Source organism: Onychostoma macrolepis, chromosome 07 (genome assembly GCF_012432095.1).
Source record: "Onychostoma macrolepis isolate SWU-2019 chromosome 07, ASM1243209v1, whole genome shotgun sequence".
NCBI lineage: Eukaryota > Metazoa > Chordata > Actinopteri > Cypriniformes > Cyprinidae > Onychostoma > Onychostoma macrolepis.
The window spans coordinates 15,252,092-15,274,860 of NC_081161.1; the positions used below are offsets into that span (position 1 = coordinate 15,252,092).

General features: G+C 35.9%; 2 protein-coding genes across 6 annotated transcripts in view; one reads left to right on the forward strand and one right to left on the reverse strand.

Moving 5' to 3' along the window:
* slc8a4b (solute carrier family 8 member 4b) overlaps positions 1–15,103 on the forward strand; it is a 52,169-nt gene extending 37,066 nt beyond the window's left edge. For all 4 annotated transcript variants that reach the window (XM_058783188.1, XM_058783191.1, XM_058783189.1 and 1 more), the window contains 5 exons: positions 6,032–6,138; positions 7,820–7,944; positions 8,253–8,352; positions 9,369–9,641; positions 10,386–15,103. In XM_058783188.1, coding sequence (XP_058639171.1) covers positions 6,032–6,138; positions 7,820–7,944; positions 8,253–8,352; positions 9,369–9,641; positions 10,386–10,765 — 985 coding nt within the window. In that variant the 3' untranslated portion in view covers positions 10,766–15,103. The remainder of the gene's footprint in view (positions 1–6,031; positions 6,139–7,819; positions 7,945–8,252; positions 8,353–9,368; positions 9,642–10,385) is intronic.
* Positions 15,104–18,410: 3,307 nt separating this feature from the next.
* The window catches only part of plcb3 (phospholipase C, beta 3 (phosphatidylinositol-specific)), a 53,366-nt gene continuing 49,007 nt past the window's right edge, over positions 18,411–22,769 (reverse strand). For both annotated transcript variants that reach the window (XM_058781415.1, XM_058781414.1), the window contains exon 34: positions 18,411–21,787. In XM_058781415.1, the coding sequence (XP_058637398.1) occupies positions 21,497–21,787 (291 nt within the window). In that variant the 3' untranslated portion in view covers positions 18,411–21,496. The remainder of the gene's footprint in view (positions 21,788–22,769) is intronic.

Here is a 22,769-nt window from a genome sequence, read left to right on the forward strand (position 1 = left end):
CTCTCTCTCTCTCGAGCATGCACGTTGTGTTTTGCTGAACAAACAGATGCTTAAGATGTTTGGGGTGCTTCTCAGACAATGACCTAATCACCGATCTGTGCTTAAGTATATATGCAAACAATTCCATATCAGATGACAGAATGAATATAGTTCTAGTAGGAATATCAGTGTAAATTTATAAATTATTTATAAATAATGATTAAATTTGTTGCACAAGTTGGAACGTGATATTAAGCAATAGCTCAGCTACAATTTACATGGCTGGCCTGCTATTAATTGATTCAGCTTGTATTAGATTGGCAGCCCTAGGTTGAAGTAATTATAAGAGGATGCGATCAAATCACTCCTCTTTAAATAAACAATCATCTCAATGCGCACTCACCCCCTATGGAGGAAATTTAGATTGCATTAGCATGTAATATTCATTGCACAAGTGTTTTTGATTTGATGTTTATTTTGATTTGATCCTTCATGGATTACTTAGAAGGAATTGCATGCATTTGATTGTATATTTGGTGTCATGAACTCTACATTTGCGTGTCTGAAAGTTAAGTACATTGGAATATTTATCGTTTTAATCTAAAGTGATGCTGCTTTAACTCATGCTGCATTTGTGGCTCAAGGAGAGATTTGCAGATCAGAGGTCACATGATACTCTCACATGTGTATACTGCCTCACTATGAAAATGAGATTAGAACTTAATTCAGAGGGTGTATTTTATGACTGTCTGTGAAAGTGTGCACGCATATGTTCTTGTGAATTAAATAATTCACACCATGTAATCACATGGCATGGTCATGCCAAAGTGTAATTATTCTTTTGTCCACTTAATGGCATTTGTTTTTGTGAGAACCTTTCTTTGTCCAGTTATGACTGTGTATGTCCCCCTTACATAAAAACTATAAAACTAGATGTCCGCATGACACCGGCAGCTACTGGCCTGGCATTCATAAGTGGCATTTCAGTTTTCGTGGATTCATGTGAATGGGGATCTGTATGCAAAACCTTGTAAACTTTTTGTTGTTGTTTTTAATACATTGCTGTCTTGTAAACGTACCCTTGATCGTGAAAAAAATATTCAAGAAACCCATTCAAACATTTGATCAGCATTTAACATGCAACATTTTATTACATTTTCATATTGTTTATGAGTGTGAGTAAATGGTTAAATTTGGGTGAATCACCTCTTAAATAATGTTAATAGTTTTTAAATAACATTATTTACATAACCGTCACTATCATGATTAGAATGATTATTCATAAACAATGGTATTTGCATGGTTTTCTAAGCTACTCACTATGCTAATACTGTTGTATTACCATAATATGAAAATAAAACATCACTTTTGTCATTCTTCTTCAGACATTCACTTTATTCTTCTCTACTCTTTTGTTAGTAGGTCAGTAGTAATTTACTGGCAAACTACAGATCCGTCTATGGCATCCAGCTTGCCTGTTCTTTTCCGTTCATACAAAAATATCATTTCTTTTGCTCCATACTCTCTGCTTCTGTCAAGCCAATACTTCTCAGAGTGACTGCCATTTAAATCCTTTTTATTCCACATCTGTTGGGATGAACTATCTTTGTCTTTCTTTCCTTATGGTCTCTATTTGTGGCATTTGTTGACTGTAAATGTTCATGAATATCATGTAAAGGATTCTCTGGACCCAGACCATCACATCTGGCCTCAGCTTTGTCACCCTTAAAGGTGAAGTGTGTAATTTTTGTGAAGTTAAAATACTTTCTCCTAACACAGTCTAATGTGCAGAGACAACTATAAATAAGCTATTCATAGGCTGATTTCCTGAATAGTGGAAACATGGTTGCTCTGTGCCATTTTCAAAACATTGCTTTATTTGAGCAAGTGATAGCTGTTTCATCTGTGCCACTGTTTCATTTGTCAAAAAACTGTCAGTCATGGAAGAACTGGTAGATGTGTTAGGGAAACCTGTTTGAAAACCGTGATTATTTTTCACTGTTCATTTGGCGCCACTAGTGGCTCAAATGGCACACTGCAGATTTAACTTGATTGTGGCCATGCTAAATACTAATAATGAAATGCATAAATCCTTTTCCTGATCATGAAATTATAGGTTGGGGTGTAGCATTTATCTTTTTAATCAGCCTCTGTTCGTGTGAGTTGCATTAATTAAATCACAGTTCAACGTACTGAACATGATGGTCCTTGTCTCTTATTAATTATCACCAACCACAACCTGCTAATCATCACGATAAGCAAGCAACAGGAAGTTAAGTGTGGAATTTTGATTAGACACTGATTATTGGTGTGTGTGTGTGTGTGTGTGTGCAGGTGATGATCAGGTGTCTTTATCCGACGGTGTACACACAGTGCCTTCAGTTTTGTATTTCCAATACTATGAACTGGAATGTACTATGAAGCAAACTGGCTGTGATTCTGTATCATTTAAGATGAATCTCCTCTCTGTGTTTAATTTAATGCTTCGGGGCTTTCTTTAGAAATGAAAACACTAAAGAAAATGAAAGTGGAGTGTTATAGGACCTGCACTTAGAGAAGGAGCTCATTAATGCTTCAAAATGCAGTTGAAGTGGAGAAAACACTCAACATACCTTTTTATAGTCACCACCCTGACATAATGAAACACTCTGGGGCAAATTCACGTTTGCGTATATTATATCAGTGCCAAAACTTGCGTTGGACTGTACAATTTTAGACCCAATTTTATAGTCTGCTGCAAGTCATCAGTCATTAGCTGCTTTTCCATCATCAGGCCGAACCGTTCTCGTTGTTTAACCACTCCATTCCATTACGAAAACATAACTGGAACTGTTCCTTAGCGTTCTTAGAACTGTTTAGCCCGACGGTGGAAAAGCTGCTTTTGATTGATAATTGCAATGAAGTTCTGACAGAGTTCCTATGACACCTGTCTATTAAAGAACCAATAAAAGAACAGCAATTGATGATGACGTGCATGACTATGAAACATGGAGAGTGAGAGATGTTCTGTTACAAATATTAATGCTATCTTGTCTACATGATATGCAACATAAGTATCTAGCTTTGGTTTATGTGCTACCCTTTCAGTGTCATGTGTCACTGAAACATCCAAATGACTGACCAACCAATCAATGCTTTTAAAAAAACTTATATTAGAGACATATACTGCATAGTCCAACATTAAACATTTACTCATTTGTCCAAAGTAGCATACATTGTTTTCAGGGTATAAGATGTGCATTTCTATCAGTCTTACCATTCTGTGAGAAAGGAACCTATGACCCTGATGTTGATAGAACCATGCTCTGCTGTGTGAGCTACAGGAACGCAATACAAAATGTCATTGATAATGTTGTGATGTTAGCTTGCACGCAAGATCTCACCAGACTCATATGCTGTAACACATTTTGATTAAAAACAAAATAAAAGTCAAGTCAAAATCATCTCATTTAAAGTTCAGTGTTGATTCAGTTAAATTCAATAACAGTGTGAATGTTGTAAAGTTCACAAATATGAGACAAATTCAATTTGTCTACACTGAAAAAAAACTTTGCAACAATTTTCACTCATAAATTGCAAATAATTACAAAGAAATGGCAAGTAACATACTGAATTAAATGTGAAATTTTGAATTGAAAGTCAGTGCACTGTCAGCCACAGTTAGCACTGGTGCTATTAATGTGTGCAAAAGTAGGTGATAAATATATGTTTATTTCATAGGGATGTTTCACAATCTTGAACGTAATGCATAGATCATGGGTTTGATTCATAGAGATTGCATGAACTGAATAAAGTGTACACCTTGCATGCAGTGTACACTGCTTTGGATAAAAATGCATAAATGTAAAACTATGCTCTTCTTGCATTTTTAGACATTTTACACATTTTAAGTGGCTGTGTTGAAGTGATGCTGTAAAGTACACCAGTCCATGGTAATCTGCTGCACTCAGAAATGACCTGAAAGTTGGCAATTTGCATAAATCATTTAGTGAATTGGGTGTTTCAAAAAATACAGACAGCATGGATAAATAAACAACGCTATCAGCAGACACAGTTCAATCTTAGTTAATTTCCTACTTTATCTCTCACTCACTTTTTGTCCTTTCTTTCTTTACCGCTTCTCCTTCTTTTTTCTGCCTCCTTCTTGCTTAGTCTTTTACAATAATAAAGAGTAATGTGTGTGAGAGGGAGAAGCAGCAGGCAAATGCAATAAAACACATAGCTGACAAGATCTTAATTGAGCTGCTGGATTCGGCTCAAGAACACACACACACAAAAAAAAAAATCTAATAAGAGTCCAGTGAAGTGAGGGAAGGGGGAATGGGGAGGGCACGGGATGGAGGGCATCGGAAAAAAACTAGTTGGGGGGAGAGATGGAAAGCGGGAAGAGTGAGTTTAGTTAAGAGGAGAGCAGGAGATTGAAAGCTAGAGGACGGAGAAAGGTAAAAAGAACTCGACTGTATTTCCTCAGTGCTCGTAGGAGAAGTTTGAATCTCAGCTCATGAATAATCTACGCTAAAGTTTGATCAGTCAAGCTGACATTGAATTAATGGATTACGTGAAACATGAGGATATAGGAAAAGTGTTGAAATTGCTCCATTGGGCAGGAAGATTAAATATAAGAGACACTTATGATCTGTAATACTTTCAAATTCAGAACGCTTGCTTCTGAGTTTGTGCAGTTGCGCTTATACACGTAAATGTACGGAATGTACGTCCCTTTGTAGAAAATCCCACTGTCAACAGAAGAATTTTTCATCCTCTTTAAAAAATGTATTCACTCTCTTTGTCTCTGTCTTACTCTCTCTGTTCCTCACAGAGAAGAAGATGAGAGCTATTGATTAAGCCTGCTTTAATTTAATGTATCTGTCTGTTTTAATTGAACAAAGATGAATGAATATGTAATGAAGTCAGTGGGTGGTGAAAGTGGGAACACTGAGCTACTATAGCCATAATGATATTCAGTTGTTCTTGACACAGACAGGGGCTTTTAACCTCTTGCGTATCCATATATATATATATATATACACACATAAACAGTCTGTGAGTACTGTTGAGACTCTAAAAAGTATAAATATGTAATATCTAAATAAATAATATATCGCTCTTCCATTCTGTCATTTTCTTTTCAGTCTGTCCCAGATTTGATATCCCCTAAAAAATACTACTGTGGTCCTGAGTGGACTTCTGGTAGACCTCTGCCTATTCTCTCATTTCACTATGAATATTGTAGTGTTTTTCATAACCTTTTTTCTTATTTTTTAAGACCTTATGTTTACAGCTCATTCAAGTTGCAAATGTACTTTAATGTAGTACGCACCAGGTAAATGGTTCACAAATGTTTACAAACATTTAATGAAGAAATCTTTTTTTTTTAATCATATATATTCAGTGTTGCCATGGCAGGAATCAATTACATTTAAAAAATATTAAAACAGAAAACAGCTATTTTGAATTATAGTAATATTTCATAATATTACCGTTTATTTTTTTGTTGTTGTTGTTGTTTTTGTGTGTGTCACATGTACCACAAAAAAACTACTGGTGTTATCATGGTACTGTATTTTTGTAAGTGATTTCTGTGCAGGATTGGCTGAACAGTTTCAGTGTGCTTGTTAAATTATTGTGGAGTTCTTATTATAGCTCAAGGTTGTTGTTTGAGGAGAACAATGCTATAATATCTCTCTATGGAAGTAAGATGTCCTCACTTTGTTTATTAATTATGAAGCAATTATTCTGAATCCTGTACTTAAAGTTTTCCGCCCTCAGTGACATTTACATTGGCACAACAAACAAACATAATTAATAATGCATGAAATGATAATGTATTTTGGGTGTGTGCTTGTTTACTGTGTATCAGTGTTATGCAAATTCAGGTGTGAATTACAGATGAGTATACACACATTCATTAAACTGAAATTCTGGCTGCTTAGAGTCATAGTTTCACAGTGTGTGTGTGCATGTGTTAGAGTAATTAAAATAGAAATTATGTAAGCGTGTTTAAAGAAATAGCACTGTGTCACCATGTGTCTCTATTTTTCTCTCTCTACAGGAAAACAATCGAGGTGAAGATTATAGATGACGAAGAGTATGAAAAGAACAAGACCTTCATTATTGAGTTAGGAGAGCCAGTCCTACTAGAGATTGGACAGAAACATGGTAAATTTACATTTACATTTACATTAAGTCATTTAGCAGACGCTTTTATTCAAATGAGGACAATAATCAAAGCCAACAAAAGAGCAATATATGTAAGGGCTGTGAAAAGTCTTGGTTCGTTTAACGCAGTAAACGTAGCAAGTTTTTATATAATAAATAAAAAGAAAACAAGTAGACAGAATAGAAAATGAATAGGGAACGTTAGTGTTAGAGGGTCTTTTTTAAAGAAAAGTAAAACAAGTCAAAAGAATAGAAAAAGAATAGAGAATGCTAGTGTTAAGAGGCTCTTTTTTTAAAGTTAGAATAGAAATAATAGAGTGCAAGTATAACAGGGTTAAGTGTTTTTTAAATAAAAAAGAAAACAAGTAGATCAAATAGAATTAGTATAGAGTTCTAGAGTTAGGGGGTGAAATGAAGATGGAAGGGATGTGTTTTTAGTTTTGTGCGAAATGTGCACATATGTTTTTAAACATCTGAATGTTATGCCTTCAAAATTTCAATTCGCTTTCTACAAACATGATGTAGAATTCAAATTTGAATTTTAATATGATTAAAATGAAATGAAATTCAGAGAAATTCACATAATTTAGCTTTATTGATCCTTTAAATGCAGGGACTGCAGATGGAATTTAATGTGTGGCTAAATCTAAATGATGTTCATGTCAATCAATGTACACTTCCCCCTTTTAAAATTAAGAATGAAGAAATATATGTATAGTGTATATACCCATAAACAAAGAACTACCAAACTGATCAAATTGGTCTTTAGTATTAGTAAAGTTTGTGTGTGGACAACATTTGTGTGTGTGGATCTTCAATTTACTGTTTATTAATCTCACGATTTCACACCTTTGCTAATCAGATGTATAGAAATAAAAGACTGCTTGCTAATTAGCCAGTGGAGTGCACCAGACGGAAGCAGCTGAATGTCTCCTTTTTTATTTACACCAGCAGCCTTATTTTTGTGCCACTTTTTGTTGCTCATTCTCAGATAATAACTAAAAATTAAAGCTTGCAAATGAGCAGCGCAGTCGAAGCCGCAAATAAAACGATTGTGGAGGTCATTTAATGAGGAGAGCATGAACAAAGTGATAAAAGATGAAAGGTTACAGATAAAAGAAAGGAAAAAAAGCCAAATTAAAAAACAGGAGTGAAAGAAATTGAGCGTTCACGATGAGCAGTGATTCTCTTTTCAGCTTTAAGACATTTTTAATGGAGTGAAAATGATTTCTTTCTCTCCCTCTTAGCATGCTTCATTTCAAATCCCCCGGCTTAGTAAATAATGTGTACTGTAGGAAATATGTTTACAGTAAAAGATGAAACACTAATACCTGCGGGCTTTGAAGTTTATTACCTCAGGAAATAATTGGCTGTCTTTTTATCACCTTGTGTTAGCAGTGTGACTATCGCTATTCTCTACATTATTTATACACCTTCTCTGGCAATGACCCTTCCATCTTAAATGCCTTACTTTACAATTCAATTAGCACAATGGCGTTTATAAGATTTATGAAATTTCCTGCTTGTCAGTTTCAGAAATTGCAAAGTGTATTATTCCATCCAGCCATCAATCACTGTTATACCTGCTCACGCTAATCATTTTCATGAGGTTTAATATCCACATTGTACTATGGAATATGTTCCCAATAAGTTTTTCTTTGTCGTGTTTGTGTATGTTTAGGTGATTCTAATGAGAATAAACAAGAGATTGGAGCAGAGGAAGAGGAAGTAGCTAAAATGGGATGTCCTAATCTGGGAGAACATACCAGATTGGAGGTGGTGATTGAAGAGTCGTATGAATTTAAGGTAAAACTGCCTCTATGAGAGATGCAATAATGCAACAAGAGTTACAAATCATTTTTTTAGCAATGCATACTGATTAATGTGTAATATTTAAACAGTATCACCACAGTCATGCTAATGTATCATTATTATTGTGGATGTGATATTAGTTTTATGTAACAGTTCAATAAATATAATATATGAATATACATATGTTCACCAACAAAAATAATTCCAAGCAAAGTCAAAGCATCAAACTGTGCAACGCTGACTGAAAGCCAGTCTGGAACAGTTCTTAATATGTGGCTGCAACTGTGTGTCTGTGTGTGTAGAACACGGTGGATAAGCTCATTAAGAAGACTAACCTGGCTCTGGTAGTCGGCAGCAGTAGCTGGAGAGAGCAGTTCGTGAGTGCTGTAACAGTGAGTGCAGGTATGCTACCCTCCTGTTTGTTCACCCTTTACATTTTGTACATGGGCATTATCATTCATCATTGAGACACTTGGACAATTATGAATATGTATTAATGCATTTTTTTTAGCTTCTGCAGAAATAGAAAATAGGTTCTTGATTTGTACATCTACCGTGTAGTGTGTACGATTAACAATATACACTAACATTCAAAATTTGGGGACAGTACGATTGTTTTTTTTTTTTGAAAGAAATTAATACTTTTATTCAGCAAGGACACTTTAAGTTGATCAAAAGTTACATTTATAATGTTACAAAAGATTTATTTTTCAAATAAATGCTGTTCTTTTGAACTTTCTATTCTTCAGAGAATCCTGCTAAATAGGATCCCTCAATATATTAAGCAGCACAACTATTTTCAACATTGAATAATAAGAAATATTTTTTGGGCACCAAATCAGTATATGAGAATGATTTCTGTAGGATTCATGGCTGCTGAATTCACTTTGCCATCACAGGGATAAATTACATTTGAAATTACAAATAGAAAAAAATATTTTACTGTTTATACTGTATTTTTGGTCAATTAAATTCAGCCTTGGTTAACTTATAAGACACTTCCTTCAAAACATAAAAAGTTTTACTGACCCCAGTAAGATTTTTAACCGGTAGAGTATGTTGTGCTGTGTTTGACTGAATCTGTATAAAAAATATCAAGCATATTTGCCTTCACAATATTTTCTGAGTGAAAAGGTGTCTTTACACAGCCAAGTTAAGACTGCTTTGTGCCTGCTCAGAATTCAGTGTAAAGTTGCATTGCCGCATAAAAGCCACACTAATATATGCCTCCTCAGCCCCTTGTATCCAAGAAGCTTCAATTACTGTGGAAATGCATTTATGCTACCTCTGAGCAGCATTAAACAGTCTGTGTAAAGATGCCTAAATGCCAGTTCAGGAGTGCTTCTGTGCCACCTTTGTGGTGTAAATTTTGCTTTGAACTCTCTCAGTCCCTCTAACATATATATTGCTCATCTCAGGTGACGATGATGAGGAGGAAAGTGGTGAAGAGCGTCTTCCATCCTGCTTTGATTACATCATGCACTTCCTCACAGTCTTCTGGAAGGTTCTCTTCGCCTTCGTCCCACCCACAGAGTATTGGAACGGATGGGCATGCTTCATTGTGTCCATCTCTTTGATTGGTGTCCTGACGGCGGTCACGGGCGATCTTGCTTCTCACTTTGGGTGCACTGTTGGCCTGAAGGATTCAGTCACCGCCGTGGTCTTTGTTGCCCTGGGGACGTCTGTCCCAGGTTAGTCAAGTCAAGTCATATAACGCTTTATACAGTACAGATTGTTTCAAAGTAGCTTTGTACTAGGAAGGGATTGTAGGTGGGGGGAATGAATGTACAGTGCTGAGGTGAGACCCTTGAGCAAGGCAACGAACCCCCAACTGCAAAAATGTCTGCCCACGGCTCTGGGTGTGTTGGATGGGTGAAATGCAGTGCACAAATTGGCCTTACTATTCCTTTCAAGAATAGTAATAGTGTGCATTACTTCTTAAATGTCTAATAATAAAATCATAATTCAGAAGCAATCACTGTTTTTGTTAACTATGAAATCTTAAAATTAAAACAAAAAAGCTAATTCATGCCAATATCAGACACTTCTCATCACCACAGACCAGGTGAATGAATTTGGCTGTATATTTTAGTGCGGCTGGTTATTAGAGCAGAAGGGCTTATCTCATCTTCAGGTCATGTGTGTGCAGCTGGTGTATCGGTGTATGATTGTATGTGTGTCTGTTTTTTTCCTTGGATTCTGTTCAACGCACTCACCTGACCCTGTCTGTTTTCTCTCTCTTCCTCCTTTTTCTTTCTCTTCCTTTTTCTTTCAGTTCCTCTTTTGCTCTTGTCTTGTGCTTACCTCATTCCCTTTCATTGACCTCCCTTTCCGATACTTCCCACTTCTATTTTCAGTCAAAAAAAGATTTTTGCAGTTCAAATCATAGTTATATTGGTCTGAACATTATTTAATTCTGTCTCTCCTTTGCACAGACACTTTTGCCAGTAAGGTCGCCGCTATCCAAGACCAGTATGCAGACGCCTCCATTGGTAATGTGACGGGCAGCAATGCTGTCAATGTTTTCCTGGGCATCGGTGTGGCGTGGACCATAGCTGCTGTTTACTGGCGTTCCAAGGGCAAACCTTTCTATGTTGATCCAGGTTCTCTGGCCTTCTCTGTCACACTCTTCACTGCTTTGGCTGTGGTGTGTGTCTGCGTGCTGATGTATCGCCGGCGCCCCTCAGTGGCTGGAGGAGAGCTTGGCGGTCCTCGGACTTGCAAGATAGTGACGTCCTTGCTCTTCATCTCCCTCTGGTTGATCTACATCCTGTTGGCCTCACTGGAAGCGTACTGCCACATTGCTGGATTCTGAGGCAACGAAGCCTCGTATTATTTCCGTTTGGAGAGGAATATAAATAATGGCCAGTGAAGGAGCATTTTTTTGTTGTTTTTTTGTATTTATTAGATATTTATGTTGAAAACTTTTAATAGGTCTGATAAGTCAGTTTTTGTAATCTTCCATTTTCTTCCATAAAGGGATAGTTCACCCAAAAATCATTCACAGCTTTTATGTTGTCCCAAAGAACATAAAAAGTGTTTTGTTTTTTAAAGGGGGGGACTATATGAAGGTGAGTAAATGATCACAGATTTTCCTCTTTTTTTTGTATGAACTGTCCCTTTAAATTAGTTAACGCAGTATCTTACTCATCCTTTTTCCCTTGCCTTACACTTGTATCCGTCTCTCAGTGCTGTCTTAAACCAATCCAAAAGAGTAACGAATGACTCATGTCTTTTTTGTACTCCTGTTTGAGCCAATCAGAGCCTTCAGTTACTGAATGAAGGGGTTTACTTTTTTTGAACTCTTTTTTTTTTATTTTAATGTTAAATGTCAGTATTACTCTTGTGTAACTGTAATGATTATGTTTTAAAAGATGTTTAAATGAACAGAATGACCAAACATGAACTTTCTATTGTTAAGAGAAGACTGAACAAACGTGCTGGACTTAATATTGCTTGTGTTAGAAGAAAAGCATGTTTCAGGACTAAATACGAATCGGACAGATGGTCTGAAAAGCATGTCGAGTTCATAACTAATCATATGTCATGAATGAATGGTGACATTTTTGGGAAGTCAAACAGCGAAATGGAATAAAGCGGAAAATGGACTGAAATAATGAAAGTGGACGGATGAGCAATCGGAAAATAATAACAGTGATGGTGCTGCATATCATTAAAAATCATTCTAATTTAAATATCTATGTAATGTGTGTGTGTGTGTGTGTGTGTGAGTGAGTAAGAGTGAAACCACTCAACCAAGAATAAACAGCTCAGCTGATGTTCTCTTGAAATAACAAACCATGTAATTGATGTAATTAGCTGTCTGTATCTATATGTATTTGCCTTGTCCCTTGATGGTTACACTCCTTGACATGAAATGCTCAATAGGAGATACTAGCCTATTAACATGATGTGACATTTGTCATGGTGACAAATGCTCTTACTGACTGTGTACCAAACGGTATCACCCCTAAGTTCACACGATAGCTACTGTTCTGACAGCATTTACTCACTCTCATGTGATTCCAAACCCATATAACCTGTGAAACACGATCAAAGCAAATTGTTTAGCAGAATGTTGTTGCTGATCCTTTTCATACAACAAAATCAGAAAGTGACCACCCATACAAAAAGTACACTTCATTATACTTCATTTTAAGTAAACCTACTGTAAGTTAATTACATTTTCCAGGTATACTTCATGCAGTAAGTATACTAAAATCAATGGGCTTGTACACTACCTGTAGTATGATACTTGTAACTGTACATTTTAGTTTATAAAAGTATAAGTTTAAGTGTACTGTAAGTGTAACAATAGTAAACACTGAGTGCTAGTTTACATAGAAGTTTTTGTATTACAAATATAATGTGAAATACTCAAGTGAACCTATAGGTATGCTGTTAATTTACTACTTGTATACGTCTAGCCCACTTTTTACTTTACAAAAGTATACTTTGAAGTTTACTCTCAGTAATCTATTATTTTTTAAAGAATTTTTATACCGAAATTATACTTGTAAGTTTTCTTTAAGTGAGCTTAACACCATAAGTATAAGTTCTTAAGCATTATTTTGTATTAAGTATATCTCTGATACATAGACGGTGGACGGAAAGTACTCTCGTTTTTGTTTAAAAAAATAAAAATAAAGGATACAATCACGCTGTAATAAACATTTTACGTAACGGACTAAAACACTCCATAAAAACACTGCGAAATAGTCTATACAAGTCATAAGAGTAAATTTAAATACAAGCCAATCATGTGTCTTCAGGATTCATGAAATTCAGTACACAAGTCACATTGACTACTTTTGACTAATTTATTTGTTTTTTTTGTTTGTTTGTTTTTTTTTGTGCCATTTTTGGAATATATGGGTTTAGAATAACATGAGGGTGCTCACAAGATCCAAAACAAACTTTGTACTTTTTTTTATCAGTGTTTTATGTTTGTTGCAGTGAATTTTCAGTTGTCACTGTTTCAGTGTTCACCGTCTGTCTATCTGTTTCTGACTGCTGTGTAATTATTCTGTGAGACATTCAGGAAGACAGTGGGAGGGTGGCAGGCATCGGCTCAGGCAACGTTTGATGGAGAGCACAGAAAAAGAGTGAATGAGACAGATTTAGCAGTAGCGTAGATATTTAACCCTCAGAAGTAGCTGCTCTCAGACTAGTACAGTGTTCAGAGTTAGAGAATGTGCACCCAGAGTATTTTTAGTATTATCTTGTTGCTAGGCGACACGCCCAGAGAGTCATTGTCTTGTCTGGGCCCAGTGACGGGTGCTTGTGTGTGTGTGTGTGTGTGTGTGTGTGTGTGAGGGGGTGTTGCTGTATGTGTGTAACACCTCCTCACCCAAATCTATTTAAGGCTTAAATCACTGCATAACCCATCTTTACCAACTTTACTTCTTATACTAAACTAAGTTTAGTGGAGGTTTGAACTGAAAAGATTTTGGTAAAGCGGTTACGCAAAGGTAATTATATTGATATCAGTTATGATCATGTAACTGATATGATTGATGATGATGATCATCTATCATCAGCGCAGTGAATACCACATCTAGACTGACATACAGCAGAAGAGTGTGCACATAATCGCTTTATAAGGGTCACCGATTTCTCTCTCTCTGCCAGGCCGCTCTTGAAGTACAATAAATTGAAGTGCAATCCCAAATGTCATGCTGAAAAACAGCTATCGTAATTGGATTAAGCGGCCTGGCCAGAGAAAAAGGGAGAGAAGGCTGGGGAATGTAAACACTTCCCCATCTACACAATTTCACACATTCCTGATGAAATTGCAGGTAAAGGTTGTTGTGTGTTTATAGCAATTTAATACTGCAAGAGAGACTGTGTATTTGTGTTGTATCTGCTGGCCTCTTAATCCGTTTTGTGATTCAGTGCATGTCTAAGTATCTAACATGTGTGGAACAGGCTATTGATACAGTATATACAGTATTTGACCATTTAAATCACTTAACACTAAAAACATAGGAATGTCATTACATTAAATAAAATATCAAACCCAATGACGTGCAAAGAAAGATGTTAGAGCTTTTCTAAATCATTCTTGCAATGTCAGTTCATCACATTAACCATGAACAGTATATCTTTTATGAAGTAAAGCCATGTCATATTTTTTGTTTTCTTTGAAAAGTATACTTGTGGTATCTTCAAAGTGTGCATGAAATGAATTTACCGTATTTTCTAAAAGCTTGATCTTACTGTGAATAATTCATCCATGCATACACTCTAAAAAATGCTGGGTAAAATATGGACAACCCCAGCGGTTGGGTTAAACATTGAAAACAACCCAGCATGTGTTCTGTCCAATATTTACCCAGCACTGGGTTGTATTTAACCCAGCATTTTTTAGAGTGTATGTTTTGTTTTTAAAATGTTGACCTCATAGCTCGCTTTTTGACACCCTTTCATCCAATCAAGAACCAAGTCCCCACCCTACATTTTTGCTTTTTCAAGAATCTGTTTGACTTAGATATTTGTTATCTAATGTAATGACATGCATACATTTTACAAGTGTCCCGAGTATCCTATCCTGCTAGCATTGGTTAGCGACAGGAACTATACTGCCCCTGTGTTGCAGAAGAAAAAACAAGCCATGATAGAACTAACAATTCTTGAGAGTATATGTGTGATTGGACTTGTGTTCATAGTGCTAGTACAGCTTTGACTTTCTTGTGTACAGAAGTTACACCGACAGAAGAGGTTAATATGATAAGCTAACAGTTCATATGAAGTGCCCCGAGGAAGCAGTCACCATGTCATCCTGTATCAGTGTGCGCGTTGCCCTTGCTGGACTTTGTTCTGTGTGGTCTGGTCCTTGCGTGAAGCATCTCTCCAATCTTTCTGTTCATTAGTCTTTTGATTATTCCTTCATTAATGGTTTTATTGATTTCATTGTTAATTTCTCAGTCTGTTTCTCATAATGAGTGAATCACCAAGTGCTTTTCTTTTCCTCCATGTCTGATGTTTGTTGCATGAAACATTCTCTTACCCTTGTTAAATGTTTTAGAATGTATTGTCCTGAAATATTTTTAAAATGTCTTTTATTAAAAAATCTGAATTAAACACTACATGTTAAATGACTTATGTCTTTTGAAGGAATGGATGACTTTTATGTGTGCCTAAAACTTCAGATGCACTTATAAAGAACACTATTAGCAACCGCTATGAATGAGTGATTGAATCAATTTATTAACACTGATTGGAATGGAACACTATGTTGCTTGCAGACACTGGTGAAGAAACATTTAAAAACTGCGTCTAAAATGCACGGCGCTCAACTCCTTGTTTACTAATCTGATACTGTATATAAAAGCATTCCCAGCACAGCTGAACCTGTAAAGCTTATTCACATGTAGACTGCAGTTTCTGGGCACCAGTATTTTAACATTCAGAAAAGATGAATCATTGTCTGGTCAATTGAGATTTTGGTATGGAGGCTGGTTAGGATCATGTGATTTTTTTTTTTTTTTTTTTTTACACACAGTGAGTGTATATTAGCACCATTTGGTGTTTGTTTTTGCCATCTGATCAGCATTTTTCTGACTGATTTCTGGAACAACAGCATGATAGTTCATGTAATATTACTTAGACGAACTTGTTCAGATGAGTTACAAAAAGCAGTTTGGATGCATGAGGAGTTCCAAGTGAGCGAGAAGACTGGGACATACTGTAAACACATTTTTTTTTTGTAAACGGAGTTGATATATGTCAGGCATGACAGTTGGGTGCCGGTACTCCTCTCTCACTCTCATAGACCTGTCCACTGAAAAGAAAGAAACGACAGAACGAGAGCAGAAAGAATGAGGTGGAAGCAGATGCTCGCTGGGGAACAAAACAGAAAAAGGGAGAGAGGAGATGAGCTTTGTGCTTAAAATACAAAAGCTGGAGATAAGAGAGAGAAAGAATGTGAAGGGTTCAGAAAAGAAAAATGAATGAATGGGAAATTACATGGAAATATAATTAAAGATTGACTGGCTGCTGGGGCCATTGAGAGGCTGTGAGAGGACTTGAATGTGCAGGTTATGTGCCTCAGATATGAAGTGAATTGGATTGTTCAATGCATTGTTACATACAGTGGGGTTCGAAAGTCTAAGCCCACATATGGGATTTAATTTAAACTTAATTTAAAAGATTTAGTATTTTGAAAAATTGAAATAGGCATTATGACAAAACTTATTTGAGATTCAGTTCTACACACATGCATATTTGTTAAATGTTTCTGTTCTCACTGAAGCGCAAGATGCTCTTTAGATCATCTCAGATCATGCTGGAGAACATGATCATCAGGTTTGATGCAAACTTGTGCAGGTTGTGCAGCTTGAGGTTTGCTGTCATGAAAGCAACATTACAATAACACACCAAGACATTACAATATACAAGTGGATGTTTCATCTAATACTGTATTAAATAAGAAAACAGCTAAATAGAAACATTTGCACTGAAAGTCTCCCACCATCTAAAATAATGGAAATTAAAGATTGACGCTTTCATGGTTTGGTTTGTCCTAATGTTGTAGTACAGTCTTATTTGAAACAAATTACATTTTTACGCGTGTTAAATGTCTGATTTATGCTACAAGCTAAAATCAGAAATAGAAGCAGAATTTTGCAACATCATTGTACCATCACAAAAACAAGCCTTGCAAAGCTGTATATCAAAGGAAACAGGCCCTTTTTACTGTCACTGTCTTCAAATAAAGAAGGCAGGAGATGCTTGTGTACTTAGAAGCTATTGAAGGGTCCTAGGAATTGCATTCATCTCTCAGGCGCTTTCATAAGCCTCAGTTATTGTCCATTTTTTTAACAGTTGCTCTAAAAAGGAGACAAATCCCCACTTGCATCTCAAACTCTATGGTAAAACTGCAGTAACTAGTCAAAAATGTCACAAAGGTTACTCTGAAAATCATGTTTCACAGATACTTAACAAAATAAACCATCAGAAGACAACTGAGAAAGTATTAACTCTTCAAAGCAGTGTATAGAATCTATAAGCAATCACTGTACAGCAATAATATTCAAATTTATGCATGCAACACCCTGGTGTACAGATGGGGATTTAAAAACATTAACACTATAGTGCTGCTCGTGTGGCGCTTTTTAAAATTTTTTTTTTTTTTTTTGGTTTCAATGAAATTAATCTTCTATTAATTATAATTAATTGATGTTCTTAAGTTTGGCCACTTTTTAAAGCAGACACTTGGCAGAATATGTAAACTGAAAAAGGTTTAGAAGTTAAAGTTTTATACACACACACACACACAAAAACATTTTATAGGAGACTCTGTGAAAATCAGAGTCAGAGTTCAATGTGAGACTGCAGTCATTTTGACTGTGAACTGTACAAGTGTGACTATTTTTTAAAAACGAACACGAACATACACCAACATGATAAGAACGGAAACCATCTCAGAAAAAAAATATTTTAAGGGAAATTAGGTTTTTTAGCTTTGCTTAAGTCCCATTCGTTTACATGAAGAGGGCGTGGTTTATGACCAAAACTGCAGCCAGCCACAAGATGGTGATCAAATTGTTTTGGCTTCAGCTTTCAGAACTTTGCACACTTAACAAGTGCCAAAACTTTTACTAAGTTTTGTACTATTCCCATATAAAAAAATAAAATAAAAAAACGGTTAAAAATGACTGGTGCTTTGAATCTCATTTTTCATGGGTGTTGTACTTTTCTTGTTTCTTAGGGTCAAAACTTAACTCGCATCACTTGTAACCAAAAACACAAAAACACTTTTGGTAACACTTGAGTTTAAGGATCAATTCTCACTATAAACTAGTTGCATATTAGCATGCATACTTTCTGTTTATCAGTACTTATAAAGCACATATTAATGCCCTATTCTGCATGACCATATTTTAATCCCTTAATCCTACCCTACCAAATAAGGAGTTTACGGAGGCAAAAATTGTAGTCAATAGTTAGTTAATAGCGAGAATTGGTCCCCAAAGTGAGACCATATTCACATAACCATGCATTTTTGACATATGTAGAATATGCAAAATCTGAATAATAAAAAAGATAATTTGTGAAAATTGCAATAACTGAAATTATAAAAATGACCCTGCTCATAAGTTGTACATTATTATAGGACGATTACATTTCATGACTATAGGATCTTCAATACACACACACAAAACCCTAATAAAAATAACAAAAGCACATAAAATTGATTGAAATTAAAAAATAATAATAATTACACTAAAGATAAAAAGCTAAATTAAAATGTTAATAAAATACTTTTATTTTCACTCTGGAAAATGTTTAGAAGGGTCTAGTAAAGTGAAAATGGATTTTCATATTTGAAGATGGCTCACACACCTTCATCATGTCACGTAATTGGTCTTTCATTTAAGAACAAATCCATTTCACAATCTGAGAACTGGTTCTCATCCTTTTAAAGGGAGAACTGAAAAAGGGAAGCACAAGAAATGCATTTTTGACAATGTTCTGTATTTATTGAATGTACAGTTATATTATTTATCGAGGCAATAAAAATTACATCCAGAGTAATAATTTTCCCTTTAAACAAGGCAGACCAGTACATTATCTACATACAGTGTTAACAAAAGAGTGTTTCAGTAGGAAGGTAATAAAGAGACACATGCAGAGAGAGAGAGAGAGAGACAAACTATGAACTCATGAAACTATAATATATGTACTTGGTTAAAGCTGTAACTGAGGCCGAGCAGAAGTTAGCCCTTGGGTAAGCATGTTTTGTCCCTTAAAGTCTGACTGCAGTCCTCACTGATTTCAGTACACACACCAGCATCACTCAGTTTGGCCCACATGTGTGATGGACCAACCCTGAGGATGTCTGATTATAGACTGAAATTAGCATGCTAATGTCTGCTTTGAAAGAAGAAGAAAAAAACCTGTACCAACAACAAAGTCAATTTACAGGACATGCTTTGCAAGCATTAATAAAATAATAATAAAAGGTGCTAAAATCAAAAGAAAATTCAAATCAGAACAACCACCTGAATTTTGTCCCATTTTAAGACACTGAAAAGTGGATTTCTTAAATTAGATGATTTCAAAAAAGGAATTGTTGGGTTTTTAAATGATAAAATAGTGCCATTCAACCATTACTACTGTCTATACACAAAACAGAACCATAATGTGATATAACATAGGCACAATACAGAATCATGCCACTGTAAAGAACAAGACAATCATAAAGTGTCACACACACACATAAAAAAATACAGGCCATAAAGTATTTGGGTGTTTCTCAATAAAAAAAAAAAAAACACCTGCACCTCAAGAAATCAAATGTCAGACAGGCAGTAGAAGACAGCTGAATGGTGCTTAGGTTGACTGTATAGTGTGCGTGTTGTTGGGACACTAGATCAGCCTAAGATGCAAGCAAAAAGACAGACGTCACCCTCAACTTCTCCTCTAGTCAGTAGTAAAATTCATTTATGTCTAAAATGGAATGAATTGTATGTATATGGATATAAACTCTTATGTGGTTTCGACTGAAATACACACATTAATATTTCCTGGTAGTATGTACAACAATAATGTCCCTCCCCAAAGATAATGAGACATGGAGAGAGGAAATGTTTACATGCAAGTACCATTTATCCCTGTTCATACGGGTAAATAAAGCTATTGACTTCACATATGAACACGTAATATGGGCTGAGTCACATAAACTCATGCTCACTTCTCAGAGCAAACGATAGTGTCGTCCATCTCATCTCATTTCAGCCCTTTTGGCTTCTGGCCTTCTAAACTCTACTGTGCAGTGTTCATTCTCACAGCCAGCGCTTACCTCACACATACATACAAACACACACACACACACACACACACACACACACTTTGTAAATTACACTGGGAAATATTATCATCCAAGCATGCAGAAGAACCGTCATGTCCATGATGCATATTATGTTACTCGCTCAGCAAATGTAATTGTTTGATAATCATAAGTGCTGTAATCATCGTCTTTCTCAAAGTGCTTCCATTGAGATCATTAAGCACCAAGCACACCAGTGTGAATGATGCTCGCTTAACTCCAACTGCCTTAATATTAAGCCGCGAAGCCCTGAGAGACACAAAGAGAATGAATAAGGTGGGGAAAAGATGGACATAGACATAGAACTAAAAAAAACTGACCAAATATTTGAACGTAAAAAGGAAGTGGGGGCGACAGCAGACCAGATTACAGTACGAGAAAGCAAAATCCAAACATCATACATTCTAATGGATTAAAAAAGCCCTGGATTGTGGTGATCAGAGCTAAGCTGTAGAAGTCTTGCTTCAATCTCACATTAAAAACTCATCTCATATGCTCTGCTTTGCTGCATATTATGCAACATGACTCCGAATAGACCCTGATAAACCCCGACGGGGGATTTGTGCACAGCGTTCCTGACACTGCACCCAGAACGTGAGAAGATTCAACAGGGTTTGGCCAAAAATAAAATGATGGTGCATGAAGTTTCCTAGACATCACTGGATTTCAGACAGTGTGAGATGCGGGATCACTGCCAATTACACAGAATCCGGATTAGATTAGATTAGATTAGGCCAACCGATAGAGAGACAGATACGGGGGAGGCATACAGTAGGAAAGAGAGTGAGTGGGATTATGGGATTTTAGAATGCATTAACTGGGTGAGAGAGTTCAAGCGAAGTACATGTAAATGTGAGGCACTTAAACATTTTAGCATCATTGGACACAAAAAAAACAATATACACTTTTCGGAAAAAAATTGCAAAAATAGTATCTTTAGGCCTACAGTGACTTGTCACTGGGGGCGGAACCCTCAAACGGTCAACTTAGAACCTTATTTAGCCCTAAAAGTTATCACTTTCATAGGAGCACATATTACTATTCAGGTACTAATAGGTACTAATATGCACTTTTTGGGGGCAGATAATGTACAAAGTTGTACCCAGTGCCCCAGTGATAAGCTGTGTAATTTCTGCACATTTTTCAGAGAGTGTGCCTGATCAACATTCACAAGACTGGATGTTTCATCGCTGTGGTGAAATGAATTGTGTTGGGGGTGCGTAAGCAATAGTCCATCTGTGCGTTATTATGTAAACACGTACCCTTTAAGACTAAGCATGAGCCTAGCGCTAGCATCACAGCGTCAGAATTCATTACTGCCAAATTTACACTGCCACCTTTAGGACAACTCGCTGCACTACCCAAAATGCTGCAAAGTGCACAATATATAACCGAAATAAATACAAAACCCCATCCCTCTGGTTTCCACAGGTATCTTGCATACAGGTGGTAGTATGAACAAGCCCACATTATTAAAGCTAGATAAAATCCACTGGATTAAAACGGGAATTTGGTTAAAAACAAAGTAAAACAATGTCAGAGTTGATTCAGACAGACATGGTGTTAAAGTGTATGCAGGCTAAAAAAACAACAATAACAAAAAAAAAAAATCCTCAAAAAATGCATACAACTTTTAGTAATACTATATCTATTCTTAAAATCCACTGTGGACAGAAATGATAGGAAAAACAAATAAAACAAACGGTAGTATCACTAGTACACCCCTGTAGTATCCGTCTCTGACTTGACGGGAGTGTTTGAGGTGGAGGAGGAGTCCAGCATTGAGGACGAGATATTGGTCATGTTGCTCCAGCTGTGGTTGGGGGAGGAATAAGGGGGTGTGCTGCAGTTAGAGGGAGGGCCGGAGCTGGGGCTGTCATTGGCCTGACCCATCAGAGTGTCTTTACGAGAGCCTTTGCTCTCAATCTCCTGCGGATACTGAGAGATCTCTTCCGGCAAGCGCTTCACCTCTGCTTCGTGGTCGCGTGTCATACGGGCCTGATCCTGCAGACAGGAGGATTCCATTCAACATTTGAAGGAAGAAGGAAAAAGAAAAAGCTTATGGAATCTTCAAACTAGGGGTGGTGATATGGCCAAAGATTTATATGACAATATGAGCTATTTTATTTAATGTTAAAAATACATATCCCAATATATTTACTTAAGCTGAAAATAAGGTTGTTGCAATATCAATGTTTTAGATACCACTGAAATTTCAGAGTTCTCAATATCAATTTCGATATCACAGTAAAAACTAATATTGACCAAAGTAATGTAATTAAAAGTTCAGTATTAAAAATAAGTACTAATTACAAGTAATAAGGCAAAGGGGGACAAAAGGTATATATATATATATATATATATATATATATATATATATATATATATATATATATATATATATATATATATATATATATATATATATATATATATATCAGAAGTAAGAAATTCACGCAAATGCTCGTCCAGATGAGCAATGATTACAACCGGATAGGCATGCAAATTTTGTATTTGATCTTTTGAGAATAAAATCCCATGGAAAAAGCTTCAATACCTACAAACGCTATTATAGGCACCTCTCTTTGTGGGTGCTTTGAGTGTATATGCTCAGAAAATTGTTTGTTAAACAGTGTTCAAATACAGAACTGAGTTCTCTTTCGCATCTTATTGCGCTTTTAAAATCTGTTTAAACTGGCTTCTTTAAAAATGTGTGCAAATGATGAACTACTGTGATGATGCAGTACTGCATCATTGAATTAGCATAATTGTGACAATTTTAAATGCAGACCGGCTGTCAAATTTCTACAGGATTATCATTTCCAGTGTATTGTCCACCCCTACTTCAAACAGTATAAAAAGCTTTCAGAATCTGAAATGACCATTTATTTTTCTTGATGACAGTGGTGACATTATCTCTTGTAACTGCAGTATTTTGGCAGAAAATATACAGTAGTTATTGTGGTAAATTTTTTTATTTTTTTTT